Here is a 20,076-nt window from a genome sequence, read left to right on the forward strand (position 1 = left end):
TGTCTGCCAGGGGTCTTGGAGAAGGGGATCCTTCCCGGTGGGGCTAGAAGGGAACCTGCCCTGTGACCAGAACCTGGGGCCAAGTTGGGCAGGTCTTCCCTGGTTTCTGTCATGGTTTTTTTTATCGTGACAATAGGAACTCCTTGACAACAGATTTCCCATTTCCATAATAGCTTTTACTACATTTACTATTTATACTTATTATGTTAGTAACAACTAAATGACATTTTGTGGGGTGTTTTTTGTTCTACTTATTCATAGTTAATACTTTCTTAAATATTGACAGAAGAGGAAATACTGATAACTACGAAGTTGGTACTTCCCTTTTACATGGAAACTTGTCATTATGAAGGCTTTAAAAGATTGTAAGAGTTTTTGGCCAAACACCCTAACTGTCATGATAGAACTCTCATCCAGTGACTGGTGGAAGCAGATGCAGAGATCCACAGCCAAGCCCCAGGTGGAGCTCCAGGAGTCCAACAGGCGAGAGGGAGCAGGGATTATATGAGCCAGAGATATCAAGACCATGATGGAAAAAGCACAGGGAGAATTAGCCCAACTAGCAGAAACACATGAACTGTGAACCAATAGCTGAGAAGCCCCCATGGAACTGGACCAGGCCCTCTGACTAAGTGAGACAGTTGATGAGCTTGAACTCTTTAGGAGGCCCCCAGGCAGTGGGACCAGGAACTCTCCTTAGTGCATGAGCTGGCTTTTTGGAACCTGGGACCTAATCTGAGACACTTTGCTCAGCCTTGGTGCAGGGAGGCAGGGCCTGGACCTGCCTCAACTGAATCTACCAGGCTGGGCTGAGTCCTCAGGGGAGAACTTGCCTTGGAGGAGGTGGTAATAGGGGGTGGATTGGGTGGGGGGAAGCCTGGGGGATGAGAGAAGGGAAGACAGGGGAATACGTGGCTGATATGTAAAATTAAATTAATTATAAAATAAAAATATTTGTTAAAAAGTAAAATAAAATGACCATGCAGGTATCTCTGAACTGAGAACTTGGCCAGAGGCAAGGGGGAAGGAACATTTAGTTCAGATTTCAAAATAAATTCAACAGAAGGGTGGTACTGGTTGTAAGAACAATTCAGTGCAAGCTTTCATTCCAAGCCAGTTCCTCTTTATTCTCCTGATCTACTTTATATAAGTGCATTTTACTTTCAGGTCACTTTTGAAGAAAGAGAAAGCAATACATTTTCATGGAGAAATGGATTCAGAGCTCACGTGATTTCATTTTGTTAGGATTATTACCACAAAATCACACAGGCCTACTGCTTTTGTTGCTCATCATCTCCATATTCTCTGTGGTCTTGCTTGACAACTCAGCAATGATCCACCTCATTCGTGTGGATCCCAAGCTCCACACCTCCATGTACTTTCTGCTCAGTCAGCTCTCTCTCATGGACCTGATGCATATCTCTACCTCTGTTCCCGAGCTGGCATTCAACTTCCTCTCTGGCCAGAAAAGCATTACCTTACTGGGCTTTAGAGTGCAATCCTTTTTCTTTCTGAACATGTCAGGTTCTGAGGGCTTGTTCCTGGCCTCCATGTTCTATGACCATTTCGTGGCCATCTGCCACCCTCTTCATTATCCTATTCCCATGAGCAAAATGATGTGTCTGGAGACGATTATAAGATCTTGGACACTGGGCTCCATTAACTCCTTATCACACACAGTCTATCTCCTTCACGTTCCTTACTTCCATTCTAGGTCCATTAACCACTTATTCTGGGATGTCCCTGCCATGTTGCCCCAGGCCTGTATGGACACTTGGGTTTATGAGTACATGGTATTTGTGAGTACAAGCCTTTTTTTTCTACTTCCTTTCCTTGGCATCACAGCTTCCTGCGGATGGGTCCTTTTTGCTGTTTTCCATATGCGCTCAAAAGAAGGAAAGAAAAAGGCCTTCACCACATGTTCAACTCACGTAACTGTGGTGACATTTTACTATGCACCATTTGTCTACACTTACCTTCATCCCAGGAGTCTCCATTCCCCCACAGAAGATAAGATTCTGGCTGTCTTCTACACTATCCTCACCCCTGTGCTCAACCACATCATTTACACCCTGAGGAATATGGAGGACCTGGGGGCAATGACAAGAGTCTCTGGGACATTCTCTTTCACAAAAACTTTATCATTTCCTCTCTACTCATATTTCAGTCCCTGGAGAATGACAGAGTAGTGTTGCCTATTGGAAATGTAATGTGTCCCCCACACATGTCATACCTTTCCGATGACTTATTACTGGTTAAGATTAAATAGTACGTTCATTATTACATAGTATAGCAATTATGCACATTGTTAAATCACAACATTATAGTCAATTATATCAATAACAGAAATTTGGCAATTACTAGTCTAACATAATATGACACATTATAACTTATGACTGTAAATATTACTGTAAAATGATATTGTATGCTGATATTAACTTGTTTCTACAAAATTAGCATAATTAATTGCTTTGATTATATGTTTTGCTTTCATTCTTTTCATTATTAAAAGTTTATGTATATTGAATATTTAAAAAGATTGTCAGAGTTTTTAATGATTATGATTTGTAAAAAAAATTCTGAGAATTTATCTATATCAAACTTTTAAAGTGACAATTATTCTAATCTTTAAAACAGCACTTGGGGTAACTTCATTTTCTCATTCAATAAATAGACTGTGAGTAGTCACTTACTGCATGCTAGCCCATTACCTAACCAATGAGGTTACAGTGGTAAGTAGACAAACACCTACAGGAATTGAAGTATACATAAATTACAATAAATGAGACAGGGACACAGATAGACGTATAGTAGTTAGAGGACAAAAAGCAAATTTTCTGGACTGTAGGGGAAGATGGAAGGATCTTAAGCAAGTAGGACCAAGTGGGAGAAGCTGAGAGCATGGTATATAAGGAAAATGGAAGGAAATATAAGAAAAGCCTTGTTCAGCCTTGCTGCATGGGGGAGGGGCTTAGTAGTGCCTCAACTGAATGTGCGAGGCTCTGCTGACTCCCCATGGGAGGAGCCCTTACACTTTTGGAGGAGGGAATGGGGAGGGTGGGTCGAGGAGAACCTGGGGGAGAAGCAGAAGGAGGGATGAGACAGGGATCTATGGTTGGCATGTAAAAGGAATAAAAAAAATGTCTTTAGAAAAAGACTTAAAAAAAAAGAAAAGAAAAGCCAGACAAAAAAAGATTCAAGAACAGGAAGATGCTGGAGTGTTCAGTGTCACTTCCCTGCAGGGACAGGGACAGAAAAATCCAAGTTCAAGTCAGAGATGAAACAGGATCCAGATCTATCTGTGTCAGGAGACACTGGCAGGTACTGTGAGTGGAAGTGCAGGCCAGCGGGTTCTTGGTGAGGAACAGAAGTCTGACTTCTGTATGAATGAATTTCTCTAACCACAGGCCAAGGCAATGGGCTTCCCTCACATTTGCCAGCTGTGATGATTGTATTTGTATAACACTGCTTTCCATGTAAGTAGAAATGTAATCCAACTAGGTAAATGATTGAGATACTGAGAAATACCTGCCTATGGCCTTGAGCATAAACCCATCACAATAAAATATGTTCATCATGAATGTTAGCCCAAAAGAGAATTTGTTTTATAAGTCAAACATTATTATCTATTTTCAACACATGTCACAGTCTTATTCTTTTCTCCTGTCTCCTTGATAACAGAATCCTAGCTCTTAGTATGCCCACTGTGTCTTTGTAGAGTGGGTTCATTTACCTTGTGCTACAGCAGCAGTAACAACAGCTGTAAACACATGCAGCAGAAGCAGGTGCAGCAGAGGTTGGAGCCTCTGGAGAGGAAGCAGAAGCATGAGAAGCAGAAACAGCAGAAGCAAGGGCAACAGCAACAGATGTGGAAGTGGAAACAGAGTCAGAAGCAACAGTTGAAGTGTTTCTGTGACCAGAGTTCTCCAGTGTGACCTCTGGTTCCTGGAGTCAGTACTTATTCTCTTCTTGAGCCTTTAAGGACAATTTGAGATGTGTTATTTTTCATAAAAAGGAAATGTTACATTTTCATTAATTTTATCACTTGTCAATGCCATGGTCTTGATTTTAGTCCACAAATATCTGTGTATTCCTTTCAATTTTATTGTTAGAGACCACTAACATTTTTTAACCTCTGCTTCATTTCTACTTGAGTAAAAGACACATGGTTTCATAAATCACCAAAGCAGATATGACCAACTGGCTTTAAAAATATCTGCACTTTTTTAACTAACACATTCATTTCCAGCATGATGGGAAGACATATACAAAAGGTCAAAATATGTCCTCTCTAGTCTGCATGACCTGGTTGTTGAACAGCCAGATTGAGAGAATGTGACAATGAAGGGCTTCTAGAAGGAAAGGAACCTCTCCCTTCTGCATTCCATTTATCCTTTCCCATAGCCTTTCACAATTGCCCATTGGGATCCTGGGATAGCAAGAGTGAAGGTGAACTCAAAATATATGAACAAAGTGTGTCACCAGCTGCTGAGCTGCAAGTATGGATTCTGCCGATGCCTTCTGGCTTCTCCCTCCTTTTCCATGACTGTTAAACTTGTGAGATGTAGACTAATGGCCTGCTCCAGCAACATCATCTGCTTTGAGTAGGAATATTGTGAACAAAGCCTCAAGAATTCCTTCAAAGCTCTGAAATGGTGCTACCCATCCATTTATGTCACAAAACAGTTGATAGAATTTCCACAAGGCTGACTTACACAGGTTACCCAAAAACCCTTTCTACCTGCTAAATTGAAGAGGTGTGTTCTTGGGTCTTAGAGAGATCATTTGGTATTTAAGGTTCCTTGAATTCAGTTCCTGACACCCAGCAGGGGGCTCATATCTGTCTAAAACTCCAGTCCTGGGGGATCCAGTTCTTTCTTCTGTCCTCAGTGAATACAAGGCTTGCACAGGGTGCAGAGACATATATACAGGGAAATCATTCACACACAAGCATGCACGGCAGTAAAATCAAGTGGGAGTTTTACAAACTGGCTCAATGCTACTTGGTAGATGAGCAGTCTCCTCTGCCTTTACATAATGTCTCTAGATTTCTGTCAGTCTTCAAAACTCAGTCAACATCAGAATTCAGATCCTATTTTGGCATCAAATACCACATTTGCTCATTTTATATGCTACCTAAAGTTTAAAACAAATACAAAACTTGCCTAAATAATATAGCCTCCAAGGAGGATGAATTGGCGGTGGCATGCATGAAGTAGGTCTTTCTAGCAACATGGGCAATTCCAGATCCCTAGGCAGTTGGTGCTGGCTGGACTGGGAACCTGAGAAACTGAGGTTGTACTCCACACCAAATGCAGACCAAAAGCTCACAGGTCTGTGGAGGCGCCCCCACCCCACAACTTCCCACAATGGTTCGGGCTGCCACTTGTCTGCGGTCTGGATGATATGGCAGCCTGGACCAGAGGGCAGGAGGTGATCTGTGGAGGGTGTAGAATAGTCTTGCGCCCCATGACCATAACTGTAATAATGCCAAAGCCTCCCAGCACTGGTGTCATTGTGGGCTGCAGCTGATCTGACCATCTTTAGCCCTTCTGACACTGGAGCCTCCATCTAACCTGGGTGTGTTTCATTTTGCTTCCTGTCTGTCTCCCAGGGAGGTGGAAGCAGTGTGATGTTTGATTTGTTGTCTAGTGCTCATCCTCAATGCTAGCACAGGACCCACTGTACAGTAAGCACTTTAAACATGCACATCAGAAGTAGAACATGGTGGCCCATTCCTTTGATCCTGCACTCAGAAGGCAGAGGCAGGTAGATGTCTGTGAGTTTGAGGCCTGTTTGTCTACTGAGTCCAGGATAGCCAGAGCCTCATAGTAAGACAAATCTCCAAAAACAAACAAACAAAGAAAAAGTGGTTTTGAGAGTTGTATCAGTAGTTAAGAGCACTGACTGCTATTGTAGAGGATGAGGGTTCAGTTCCCAGCAACCATACAGAGGCTCAAACACACTCTTTCAGCCTCCTCAGGCACCAGGAACACATGCAGTTCTCACACATACCTGCAGGAAAAATATCCATATACATAAAAAATGAAATAAACATTTAAAAGGGGGAAAAATTAAAATAAGATAAAAATGCCTTAGGAAATGGCTCAGCATGTAAAGAGTAGTAAATCAGTAGCTCTTCCAGATTCTTTTTTGAGCCAGGGATAACCTGGTGTTGAGAGATGATGACAGGTAGAAAAATGGATGGATGGCTGGATAGGTGGGTGGGTGGGTGGATGGATGGGTGGATTGAAGGGTGGATGGATGGATGGATGGATAGATAGATAGCAGATAGATGGATAGATAGAATTATAGGCCTATTATACAGATGAACATATAGACACAAATTCTCAATAAAATACTTGCAAATAAAGTTCAGGATTACATTAAAAAAATCATCCACCGTGGTCAAGTTGTCTTCACTTTAAACATGCAAGGATAATTCAACATACACAAATCAACATATTTACTGCACCACATAAAATGAGTAAAGGACAAAAACAATACAACCCTCTGAATATATGAAAAAAAGCCTTTGTAAAACCCAGCTTTCATCAATGATAAAAGTCCTGGAGAATCTAGGGATACAGAGGATATAATTCAACATAATAAAGTAATTGTACAACAAGCCCACAGCATCTTCATACTAAATAGAGAAAAACTCAGAGCAATTCCAAAAGCAGGAAGAAGAAAAGGATGTTCACTCCTTCCACTCCTATTCAATATAGAACTTTAACTCTTAGCAAGATCAATAAGACAACTGAAGGAGATAAAGGGGATACAATGGGAAAGGGAGAAGTCAAAATGTCCTTATTTGCAGACGATATGATTATAAACACATAAAACTAAAATTTATCAGAAGTCTCTTAAGCCTGACAAATAGATTCATAAAAGTGAAAGATTGTAAAATGAACACACAAAAGTCAGTTGCCTTCCTGTATACCAATCACAAACATACTGACAAAGAAATCAGGGAAACAGTTCCACTCACAAAAGGCTTAAAAATGTATGACAAGATATTTTTTATAAGCACAAGATGTGTTCTGGAGGAGTTCGAGTCCAAATTCATGTGGCTCTTCCTGACACCCGACTATTGAACAGGAACAGTCTGTTATTCTTCTCTTTTCTTTAAAGAGAACCCATTTTCTAACTCTTGGACCCTTTTTCATCAGAGTTACTACCAGCCATGACATAATGATTTGAATTTCAAATCTACAATTATAGAAAGAGTCCAGATTGTTTTGTATCTGGGTTTCTAGCTAATCCTCTCCTAAGACTGGTATTTCATCCTATTATAGCCAGACCAAAAAAGGCCACTAAAAGTCATCATGACTTGCCCTGGACTTCCCTTCTGAAGCACAGCCCCACCAGGAAGGATCCCCTTCTCAAAGACCCCTGGCAGACCCTGCAGTCTCCACGCCCTGCCCCCACCCCCATCCGCCTGAGCCCCAAGCCTCTTCCTGAGACTTAGAGGCCGGCCCCCAGCTCCCATCTTGCCCCGGACTTCCTTCTGAAGCACAGGTGAGTGCCCTAGCTGGCCCCCGACCCCATCCCTGGGCACCAGCCACTCCGGGGAAGACCTGCCCAACTTGGCCCCAGGTTCTGGTCACCGGGCAGGTTCCCTTCTAGCCCCACCGGGAAGGATCCCCTTCTCCAAGACCCCTGGCAGACCCTGCAGTCTCCACGCCCTGCCCCCATCCCCATCTGCCTGAGCCCCAAGCCTCTTCCTGAGACTTAGAGGCCAGCCCCCAGCTCCCATCTTGCCCCAAACTTCCCTTCTGAAGCACAGGTGAGTCCCCTAACTTGCCCCTGACCCCATCCCAGGGCACCAGCCACTCTGGGGAAGACCTGCCCAACTTGGCCCCAGGTTCTGGTCACAGGGCAGGTTCCCTTCTAGCCCCACTGGGAAGGATCCCCTTCTCTAAGACCCCTGGCAGACCCTGCAGTCTCCACGCCCTGCCCCCTCACCCATCGCCTGTGCCCCAAGCCTCTTCCTGAGACTTAGAGGCTGGCCCCCAGCTCCCATCTTGCCCCGGACTTCCCTTCTGAAGCACAGGTGAGTGCCCTAACTTGCCCCCGACCCCATCCCTGGGCACTAGCCACTCTGGGGAAGACCTGTCCAACTTGGCCCCAGGTTCTGGTCACAGGGCAGGTTCCCTTCTAGCCCCACCAGGAAGGATCCCCTGCTCCAAGACCCCTGGAAGACCCTGCAGTCTCCATGCCCTGCCCCCACCCCCATCCGCCTGAGCCCCAAGCTTCTTCCTGAGACTTAGAGGCCAGCCCCCAGCTCCCATCTTGCCCTGGACTTCCCTTCTGAAGCACAGGTGAGTGCCCTAGCTTGCACCCGACCCCATACTTGGGCACCAGCCACTCTGGGGAAGACCTGCCCAACTTGGCCCCAGGTTCTGGTCACAGGGCAGGTTCCCTTCTAGCCCCACCGGAAAGGATCCCCTTCTCCAAGACCCCTGGAAGACCCTGCAGTCTCCATGCCCTGCCCCCACCCCCATCCGCCTGAGCCCCAAGCCTCTTACTAAAACTTAGAGGCCGGCCCCCAGCTCCCAGCTCCCATCTTGCCCCGGACTTCCCTTCTGAAGCACAGGTGAGTCCCCTAACTTGCCCCCAACCCCATCCCTGGGTACCAGCCACTTGGGAAGACCTGTCCAACTTGGCCCCAGGTTCTGGTCACCGGGCAAGTTCCCTTCTAGCCCCACTGGGAAGGATCCCCTTCTCTAAGACCCCTGGCAGACCCTGCAGTCTCCAAGCCCTGACCCCACGCCCATCTGCCCAAGCCCCAAGCCTCTTCTTGAGACTTAGAGGCTGGCCCCCAGCTCCAATCTTGCCCCGGATTTCCCATCTGGAGGGGAGAGAGAGAGAGAGAGAGAGAGAGAGAGAGAGAGAGAGGAGAGCACCCATCCTCCCCCGGACTTCCCTTCTGAACAAGAGCTCCCATCCTGCCCCGGACTTCCAATTTGGACAAGAGAGCTCCCATCTGGACAAGAGAGAGAGACTTCCTGAATCTGTCAGCTCTGTCTGAACCAAGTGTGCGGATAAGGCCAAGAACGAAACACAAGGAGATGGGCAGACGTCAAGGCAGAAACACATACAACAAAATGAATAGCAATACACCATCACCAGGCCACGGCCCTCCTCCAACACCTAGACCTAAACATCAGAAATTGGAAGAAGCAGAAGAAAATAGCCTTATGAATGTCATCATGAAGAAGCTAGAGGCTCGTGTAGAGGAAAAGACAAAAAAATGTGAAGAATGCTGTAAACAACTAGAGGAAAGGGCAAACAAATTAGAAGAAATCAAAAAGGTCCTGGAAGAGAACAATAAAATACTGAAAAAAAATCAAGAAAAATCAATGAAACAAATGAAGGAAACAGTCCAAGACCTGAAAAGGGAAATAGAAAAAATGAAGAAGACACAAACAGAGGGAATGCTGGAAAGAGAAAATCTAAGAAAACGATTGGGAACTTCAGATGCAAGTATAATCAACAGAATGCAAGAGATGGAAGAGAGAATCTCTAGCGTTGAAAATACAATAGAAGAAATAGATTCATCAGTCAAAGAAAACACTAAAGTCAACAAAGTCATGAACCAAAATGTCCAAGAAATTTGGGACACAATGAAAAGACCAAACCTACGAATAATAGGGGTAGAAGAAGGAGAAGAATACCAACTCAAGGGCACAGAAAATATATTCAACAAGATCATAGAAGAAAACTTTCCGAACTTAAAGAAGGAATTGCCTATGAAGATACAGGAAGCTTATAGAACACCAAATAGACTAGACCCCCCAAAAAAGTTCCCTCGCCACATAATAATTAAACAATTAAACGTACAGAATAAAGAAAGAATATTAAGAGCAGCAAAGGAAAAAGGCCAAGTGACATATAAAGGCAAACCTATCAGAATAACACCCGATCTCTCAATGGAGACTTTGAAAGCCAGAAGGTCCTGGACAGATGTAATGCAGACACTAAGAGACCATGGATGTCAGCCTAGACTAATATACCCAGCAAAACTTTCAATCATCATAGATGGAGTGAACAAGACATTCCATGACAAAGCCAGACTTAAACAATATTTATCCACAAACCCAGCCCTACAGAAAGCACTAGAAGGAAAATTCCAACCTAAGGAAGTCAGATACAACCTCGAAAACACAGGCAATAGATAAAGCCACAGCAGTAAACCCCAACGAAGAAAAGTACACACACATCACCACCAAAAAATAACAGGAATGAACAATCACTGGACATTAATATCCCTCAATATCAATGGACTTAATTCACCTATAAAAAGACATAGGCTTACAGAATGGATACGAAAGCAGGACGCATCTTTCTGCTGCATACAAGAAACACATCTCAAATTCAAAGATAGACACTACCTAAAAATAAAAGGCTGGGAAAAGACTTTCCAATCAAACGGTCTTAAGAAACAAGCGGGTGTAGCCATCCTGATATCCAGCAAAATAGACTTCAAACTAAAATCAATCAAAAGAGATCAAGAAGGGCATTACATACTCATCACAGGAAAGATCCACCAAGATGAAGTCTCAATTCTGAACATTTATGCCCCAAACACAAGGGCACCCACATATGTAAAAGAAACATTATTAAAGCTTAAATCACATATAAAACCCCACACATTAATAGTGGGAGACCTCAACACCCCACTTTCACCACTGGACAGATCCCTCAAATCGAAACTTAGCAGAGAAATAAAGGACTTAATTGATGTCATGACTCAAATGGACTTAATCGACATCTACAGAACATTCCATCCTAACAAAAAAGAATATACCTTCTTCTCAGCACCCCATGGAACCTTCTCTAAAATCGACCACATACTTGGTCACAAAACAAATCTAAACAGATACAAAACAATTGGACTAACCTCCTGTGTTCTATCAGACCACCATGGTCTAAAGTTGGATTTCAACAACAACAAAAACTACAGAAAACCTACAATCTCATGGAAACTGAACAATACCCAACTGAATCACCAATGGGTTAAGGAAGAAATAAAGAAAGAAATTAAAGACTTCCTAGAGATCAACAAAAATGAAGACACCACATATCCAAACCTATGGGACACTATGAAAGCAGTACTAAGAGGGAAATTCATAGCACTAAACGCCCACATAAATAAGCTGGAGAAATCTCACACTAGTGACTTAACAGCACACCTGAAAGTTCTAGAACAGGAAGAAGCAAAGTCTCCCAGGAAAAATAGATGCCAGGAAATTATCAAAGTGAGAGCTGAAATCAATAAAATAGAAACAAAGAGAACAATACAAAAAATTAATGAAACAAAGAGTTGGTTCTTTGAGAAAATCAACAAGATAGACAAGCCCTTATCCAAACTAACCAAAAGACAGAGAGAGAGCATCCAAATCAACAAAATCAGAAATGAAAAGGGGGACATAACAACAGACATTGAGGAAATCCAGAGAATCATCAGGTCAAACTTCAAAAACCTCTATTCCACAAAACTGGAAAACCTAAAAGAAATGGATAATTTTCTGGATAGGTACCACATACCTAAATTAAATCAAGACCAGATAAACTATTTAAATAGTCCAATAACCCCTAACGAAATAGAAACAGTCATTAAAAGTCTCCCAACCAAAAAAAAGCCCAGGACCAGATGGTTTCAGTGCAGAATTCTACCAGATCTTCAAAGAAGAGTTAATACCAATACTCTCTAAATTGTTCCATACAATAGAAACAGAAGGAACATTACCAAACTCCTTCTATGAGGCTACAATTACCCTGATTCCCAAACCAAACAAGGATACAACAAAGAAAGAGAACTACAGACCGATCTCCCTCATGAACATTGATGCAAAAATACTCAATAAAATACTGGCAAACAGACTCCAAGAACACATCAAAACAATTATCCACCATGATCAAGTAGGATTCATTCCAGGGATGCAAGGATGGTTCAACATACAAAGTCTGTCAATGTGATACACCATATAAACAAACTCAAAGAAAAAAAACACATGATCATCTCACTAGATGCTGAAAAGGCATTTGACAAAATCCAACACCCCTTCATGATAAAGGTCTTGGAGCGATCAGGAATACAGGGAACATACCTAAACATAATAAAGGCAATTTACAGCAAGCCAACAGCCAACATCAAATTAAATGGAGAGAAACTCAAAGCAATTCCACTAAAATCAGGAATGAGGCAAGGCTGTCCGCTCTCCCTATACTTACTCAATATAGTACTTGAAGTTCTAGCCAGAGCAATAAGACAACATAAGGAGATTAAGGGGATACAAATTGGAAAGGAAGAAGTCAAGCTTTCCCTATTTGCAGATGACATGATAGTATACTTGAGCAACCCCAAAGATTCCACCAAGGAACTGATACAACTTATAAACACCTTCAGCAGCATAGCACGATACAAGATCAACTCAAAAAAATCAGTAGCCCTCCTGTATACAATGGACAAAAAGGCGGAGAAGGAAATCAGAGATACATCACCCTTTACTATAGCCAAAAATGACATAAAATACCTTGGGGTAACACTAACCAAGCAAGTGAAGGACCTATATGACAAGAACTTTAAGTCCCTGAAAAAAGAAATTGAAGAAGATGTCAGAAAATGGAAAGATCTCCCATGCTCATGGATAGGCAGAACTAACATAGTAAAAATGGCAATCTTACCAAAAGCAATCTACAGATTCAATGCAATCCCCATCAAAATACCAACACAATTCTTCACAGACCTGGAAAGAATAATACTCAACTTCATATGGAAAAACAAAAACCCAGGATAGCCAAAAGAATCCTGTACAATAAAACAACCTCTGGAGGCATCACGATCCCTGACTTCAAGCTGTACTATAGAGCTACAGTAATAAAAACAGCTTGGTACTGGCATAAAAACTGACATGTGGACCAATGGAATCGAATTGAAGATCCTGACATTAATCCGCACACCTATGAACAAATAATTTTTGACAAAGAAGCCAAAAGTGCACAATGGAAAAAGAAAGCATCTTCAACAAATGGTGCTGGCAAAACTGGATATCAACATGTAGAAGGCTGCAAATAGATCCATATCTATCACCGTGCACAAAACTTAAGTCCAAGTGGATCAAGGACCTCAACATAAATCCAGCTACTCTGAACCTGCTAGAAGAGAAAGTAGGAAGTAGTCTTGAACGCATTGGCATAGGAGATCACTTCCTAAATAGAACACCAGTAGCACAGACACTGAGAGAAACAATCTATCAATGGGACCTCTTGAAACTGAGAAGCTTTTGTAGGGCAAAGGATACGGTCAACAAAGCAAAGAGACAGCCTACAGAATGGGAAAAGATCTTCACCAATCCCACATCTGACAAAGGACTGATATCCAGAATATATAAGGAACTCAAGAAATTAGACATCAAAATGCCCAACAGTCCAATTAAGAAATGGGCTATAGAACTAAACAGAGAATTCTCAACAGAGGAAACTCAAATGGCTGAAAGACATTTAAGGAATTGCTCAACATCCCTAATCATCAGGGAAATGCAAATCAAAACAACTCTGAGATACCACCTTACGCCTGTCAGAATGGCTAAGATCAAAAACACTGAAGACACCTTATGCTGGAGAGGATGTGGAGCTAGGGGAACTCTCCTCCACTGCTGGTGGGAATGCAAGCTTGTACAACCACTTTGGAAATCAATATGGCGATTTCTTAGAAAATTGGGAATCCATCTCCCCCAAGATCCAGCTATACCACTCTTGGGCATATACCCAAGGAATGCTCAACCACACCACAAGAGCACTTGTTCAGCTATGTTCATATCAGCATTGTTTGTAATAGCCAGAACATGGAAACAACCTAGATGCCCTTCAACTGAAGAATGGATAAACAAAATGTGGTACATATACACAATGGAATACTACTCAGCAGAGAAAAACAATGACATCATGAGGTTTGCAGACGAATGGATGGATCTAGAAAAAATCATCCTGAGTGAGGTATCCCAGACTCAGAAAGACAAACATGGTATGTACTCACTCATAACAGGATACTAGATGTGGAACAAGGATGACTGGACTGCTACTCACATCACCACGCAGGCTACCTGGAAAATAGGACCCCAAGAAAGACACAGGGTTCGCCCAATGACAGAGAAATGGAATGAGATCTACATGAACAGCCTGGACATGAGTGGGGGTAGTGAAGGGCGAGGGTCCAGGGAAAGAGAGCTTGGGTGAGTGGGAGATCCCAGCTGGATCAACAACAGAGAGGGAGAACAAGGAACAGGAGACCATGGTAAATGAAGACCACATGAGAATAGGAAGAAACAAAGTGCTAGAGAGGCCCACAGAAATCCACAAAGATACCCCCACAACAGACTGCTGGCAATGGTCGAGAGACAGTCCGAACTGACCTACTCTGGTGATGGGATGGCCAAACACCCTAATTGTCGTGCTAGAAACCTCATCCAACTACTGAGGGATCTGGATGCAGAGAACCATGACTAGGCCCCAGGTGGATCTCTGGGAGTCCAATTAGCGAGAATGAGGAGGGTTTATATGAGCGAGAATTGTTGAGACCAAGGTCTGATAAAGCATAGAGACAAATAGCCAAACAAACAGAAACACATGAAATATGAACCAATGGCTGAGGGGTCACCAACTGGATCAGGCCCTCTGAGTGGGTGAGACAGTTGACTGGCCTGATCTGTTTGGGAGGCATGCAGGCAGTGGCACCGGGTCCTGTGCTCATTGCATGAGTCGGCTGTTTGAAACCTGGGGCCTATGCAGGGTCCCTTGGCTCGGCCTGGGAGGAGGGGACTGGACCTACCTGGACTGAGTCCACCAGGTTGATCTCAGTCTGTGGGGAAGGCTTTGCCCTGGAGGAGATTGGAATGGGGGGCGGGCTAGGGGGAAGGTGAGGTGGGAGGGAGGGGGGGGAACAAGGGAATCTGTGGCTGATATGTAGAACTGATTTGTATTGCAAAATAAAAATTTTAAAAAAAAAAGAAAAGCACCACAAAAAAAAGTCATCATGACTATGAGATCTACAGGTGTCTCAGATGTGATTTTTGATTATTGTCACTCCTTCCTTTCACTCTCTAAGTGAGCCTTTTTATCATGAGTATTAGTGAAGGGGGAATAAGACTGTGATGGCTATTCTTGGTTTTAAACCTGACTGTATCTGGATTAACAAACAACAAAAAATAGAGGGCACACCTGTGGGAGAGGTCTGCTTATTTTGAAGTATGAAGATCTAATTCTAGTTTAGATCTTTGAGGGATGAAGTCACAGCTTTAATTCAGATCTTTAATCCAGATATAATCTGGACCACTCCTTTTGTTGGAAGGATTTGGAAGAATGAAGCTCTTACTTTTCTCTGTAGCATGCATGAATCTTCAAAGTTCTTATTAGTAAAAACAAATCTGGGCTGGTTATTGGGGTAAATGCTGGAAGATCAGAGAAGCAGAACAAGCCACAGCTACCTTACCTCACCATTTCCTCAGCTGATCCTGTTTCCTCAAGCTGGAAGCTTTTAAGTCCTCATCCAAATGGATCTCAGCTAAACTGATTCTTGAAATCCTAAAATCTTAAGGAGTTCAAGTTCCTGGTCCTCACGCCTTATATACCTTTCTGCTTTCTGGGATTAAAAGCTCACTTCCTGGGATTAAAGGCTTGAGTAACCATGCCTGACTGTTTCTAGTGTGGCCTTCAACTCACAGAGATCCAGAGGGATTTCTGCCTCTGGAATGCTAGGATTAAAGGTGTGAGTGCCACCATTTTCTAGCCTCTGTATCTAGTGGCTGTTCTGTTCTCTAACCCTATATAAGTTTATTAGGGTGCACAATATTTTGGGGAACACAATACCACCACATTTCCCCTTTGTGCCTAAAATTAAAAAAAAGTTTATAACTAATACAAGAAAAATTATCCAATAAGTATATACAATATATACAGTCAAGAATTACATTAACAATATCTAGTTCACCAACATTTGACAGATTCAGACAAAACCTCCATTAATATATATTAACAATGTCCAGTCCAGTAACATTTGATAAACTCAGACAAAAAAAAATTCATTACTTATCCTATTTAAAACAAGTAGTTCCTTTTTAAAAGTGGATTCAAAAATTGACCTTTTTATCTTATCATATTCATATTCTCTTTTTTCTTTTCATAATAGATTCAGTAATCTACCGTTTTATCATTTTTATATCTTCCCCTTTTTCTTTTTAGAGTAGATTCAATGATCTACCAATTTATCCTATTATTTCTTCATCCTTTTCCTCAGAGTAGATTCAATGATATACCTCATATCTATATTCTCTTTTTCTTTCTCTTTCTTTTTTCTTTTCTTTTCTTTTCTTTTTTTTTTAGGCTTTGAGCAGCACCGTTAAGCTGAGATTCATTCTGGATGAGGGCTGAGAGGCATCCATTCTGAGGAAACATGATCAGCTGAGGAACTGGCAAGGTGAGGTGGCTGTGGCTTGTTCTGCTTCTCTGATCTTCCAGTGGTCACCCTCAATACCTGGCTCCAGATTTGTTTTTATTAATAAGACCTTTTAAGATTCATACTACATATCGCTGGTTGCTGTTAACTTGTTAGCAAAACCATTCCTTGACTGGCATTAAAGCCTACTTCTTTAAGATTCCAGCATATACTGCAGATGAACTGAGTCATCCAGTCTTGAGGAGTGGGCATCTACTGGATTTTTGGGCTTTACATTCACAGCCAGATATTGTTGTATTAGATAGAGCACTGCCTATAAGCCATTCTAACAAATACACTTTCCATAGAGAATCATTGTATTACTTCTAGAGAATGCTGGTTAAGACACCAGGTATGTAGAGAAGACATTCTAGAACAGTCTCATAACAGTCTCAGCTCACTTACAAATTCCCAATAGTTACCTAAACCATAGCCTTCCCCAGGTGCTTGCTCACTTCAGAGAACTCAACCCTCCTCCTCGATGATCATGACCGAATACCTTGGCATGCTTTATTTTTTCATATTATTGGGTATGGATATGAGGAGGGTAAGTGCCAATTTTAGGCAGTGTTTATAAAGTGAGTGTTCAACACCCCATGGGTGAATTACTGAAAAAATTCTTATGAAGCAGAGAGAAATGTCTAGCTTTGGAAGGAGGATATGCTGAATGACTTCCCCTGTGTCACAGGAGAGACTCCTGCAAAGGAAACCACAGCTTCTGGTCAGTTCATGGAGAAGTAATTAGTAAGGAGGCAAAGGCTTTGCCCCATGACATCAGCAGACCCTTTGCTGGGCATTCTATTATATCCTTGACAGCTCTTGGAATCCCCAGTGATGTCACTAGTGTTGTAGCAACACTGACTGCCTTGAGGTCATTTGTTCAGTGACCACAAGCTTGGCCTCTAGACATGCTGTCCGGACGTAGAAGTCTGTTTGGCAGAGGGAATGGACAGCATGGAGAGACCAGAGCGAGGCAGAAGGAATCTGGTCCAAGGTCTCCCTGGAAAACATGGAAAAAATGGTCCTGGGGAAGAGGCAGTGAGTTTTGGAAGGGGCTGGGGAGCTTTCTGGATGTGGTGGGCTTCAGCTTTCCAGGGCTAGGGCTAAAGAATTGGGAACTTCTGGGATGGAGGCACAGAGAAATTAATGAGATTTCTGTACCATGACTGGATTTCACTGCCACTGAATTCCTTTATTTATGTGACAGTGATAATAGGGAAAGGAGAGAACCCTGGAAAACCCTGAGGTTCTCATACATGACATCATAGCCACTAGCAGGGCAGGAGCCCCCAAGTTCTGCTGTCTTCCAGTGACCCCTGAGGTTTCTGAATTACCAGCTGTTGATATCACACAGATCTCCAGTTCAGCCGGAAAGCTGTTAGATTCAGTGGACCTGGACTGAGACTGTCACCTTCTTGCCAGCTGTGGGTGTCCTGGAGTGTCAGTGAGGATGATTTTGTGAATCTGGTGACTATGTTTTACCCCTGCATGGCTTTTCCATTAACATGAGACTCTGAAGCCTAGAGCAAGGGACTTGGGCCACCCTATACTACCCAAGTGATTATAACAGTAGCAATTTTCTCCATGCATCTGAAAGCACATGGCTGAGGGCTCTGTAGCCAAGGTGCATTCTCTACATTGTGAGTAAACCTGAAGAGGTTGTCCACTGGGTCCTCTTGTGCAGGGAGACAGAGGAGACCAGCTGACTTCTAAGACATCCACCCCTCTATAGAGAGATGGGAGAACTGATATCCACAGAGGGGAGACTCAAGTCTGGGCTTTCAGAACCTGCCTGGACAAAGACTCATCTGTCAGTCACTTTCTGTGCATCTTTCAGTGTCTAGCATGACTTGTCAGTGTGATATAACATCTTAAAGGACACAGTTTTCCTCACATCACTCAATTGTTCTGGGGTCCACCAAGTACACTTCTGAAGCCACAGTCTAGACTTCTGGTGAATTGTCAATCCAGACCAAACAGGGTGCTAGTTCTTCATTTCAGGACTGTCAATAAATTCCAAAGTGTGGCTCTGGGAAAGGTCTACGGTAAAGGACCCCTAATAATCTGTCCTCTTGTGCCCTTTGCCGGCCTCTCTCATGCTCTGATGGATGTTGTAATTTAAGCTGGCTGTGTCACCTTTCCTAAGGGCATGTGCATTGTCACAGGAGGCTCCAATCAAAGCATTTGGCTTTTGTGTACCTCTAGGGGTAGCACCACTGCAGTGACACACTACATATTATCACCATGACTATGACACATTTGATTTTCTGTGAATGCCTTTGTATATCTGTATGGAGCCTCTCACTAGCCATTCATCTTTCCTCAAACCCCAGTGCAGGAATGGAGCCTTACACTTGTGGGAGTGTTTGCTCTTACATCTGAGAGCTCCCTGGAGAACTTTGGTTCTTAGTATCCCCAGGCAGACATGTCACAAGTTGATAAGGTTTTGGTATTTCATGAGGGCTAGAATGTATTCTGCTGATGATTCGGGGTAATTTTCCTCATTGTTTATGGGACTTATCTTTGTTCTGACAGGACACCCACAATCTCCCACCACATCTGCATACTGTAACAGCCTTGAGGTTTCTCCACAATGTGCTTGTTTACATCTGGAGACTAATCTTTCCTCCCCACTATCCTGACCTAATACCCTAGCAACCTTTATTTCTCATGTTATTAATTAGAGATCTGAAGAAGTGATGAGCCATTTCGCCATATGTATTTGGAATAGAGACTTCTAATTCCCGTACTTGAAGTAGTAAAAATATTTTAATGAAGCAGAGACAGAATTATCCCTGGCTTTGTAAAGACGATGTATTGAAGTTCTTTCCTTATGTTTCTGGAAAGGCTCCTGAAAAGGTCAACATGGCTTTTTGTGCATTGTGGAAGAGCTAGTTAGTAGGTAGGTGAGGTCTGTGGAGGTGACCCGAGTAGTCCTTTCTCTAGAAATTCTATCTTATCCTGTAGAGACCTTGATATTCTCTGTGATGTTACCAGTGTTGTTGCAACACCTCATGCCTGTGGGGTATTCGTTCAGTGCCCATAGACATGTTAGCAAGACTGAGATGGCTGCTTGGGAGAGAGAATAGAGAACATGGAGTGACCAGAGGAAGGCAGAAGGAAGCTGGCCTTTGGTCTTAGTGTAAAGTCTGGAGAAAGAAATGGTTTTGGAGAAGGCATAGTGAGTCCTGAGCAGGGGATTGGGACCTTCATGGAGGAGATGCAGTTAAGCTGGGCCTTCCAGTATGGGGCTCAGCATCTGGGAGCTTCTGGGAAGCAATGGGCCTATCCTGCTTCTCCGGGCTTCTTAAGAACAGACCTAGATTTAAGAGTCTCTCATGGTGAGTTTAGGAAAGTCATGAAGTATTCAGGCTGCAGCTGCCTTTCTGGGAACTCCTTCATTTCATTCAGACTGGCAAAGAGGGCCAGGAGGAATGGATGGACTAATGATCTGTCCCTCTCTGGGTAGGGTGTTGCTTCACTTCAATCTAGTGGATTCCTACAGTTTCCATGGGAATCTGACACCCATAAGAAGGGAGGGAAATTCCCCTGGCCATCTACCACAACCTCAGACAGTC

The 20,076-nt window shown here is 42.9% G+C and overlaps 1 protein-coding gene across 1 annotated transcript; it reads left to right on the forward strand.

The window, feature by feature from the left end:
- Positions 1-1,146: 1,146 nt before the first annotated feature.
- On the forward strand, positions 1,147-3,935 carry LOC131901299 (olfactory receptor 2L13-like). Its single transcript, XM_059252503.1, has 2 exons — positions 1,147-2,185; positions 3,746-3,935. Exons 1-2 carry the CDS (start codon positions 1,203-1,205, stop codon positions 3,933-3,935), a joined length of 1,173 nt encoding a protein of 390 aa, XP_059108486.1. The 5' UTR covers positions 1,147-1,202.
- Positions 3,936-20,076: the final 16,141 nt, after the last annotated feature.

Source organism: Peromyscus eremicus, unplaced genomic scaffold, assembly GCF_949786415.1.
Source record: "Peromyscus eremicus unplaced genomic scaffold, PerEre_H2_v1 PerEre#2#unplaced_71, whole genome shotgun sequence".
Lineage (NCBI taxonomy): Eukaryota > Metazoa > Chordata > Mammalia > Rodentia > Cricetidae > Peromyscus > Peromyscus eremicus.

Bases quoted from the DNA above. Each gene is read 5' to 3' on its own strand.
- LOC131901299 (XM_059252503.1), top strand. From the start codon at position 1,203: ATGGAGAAATGGATTCAGAGCTCACGTGATTTCATTTTGTTAGGATTA. The intron at 2,186-3,745 runs GTAGTGTTGCCT...CTTGTGCTACAG, and splicing joins AGTCCCTGGAGAATGACAGA to CAGCAGTAACAACAGCTGTA.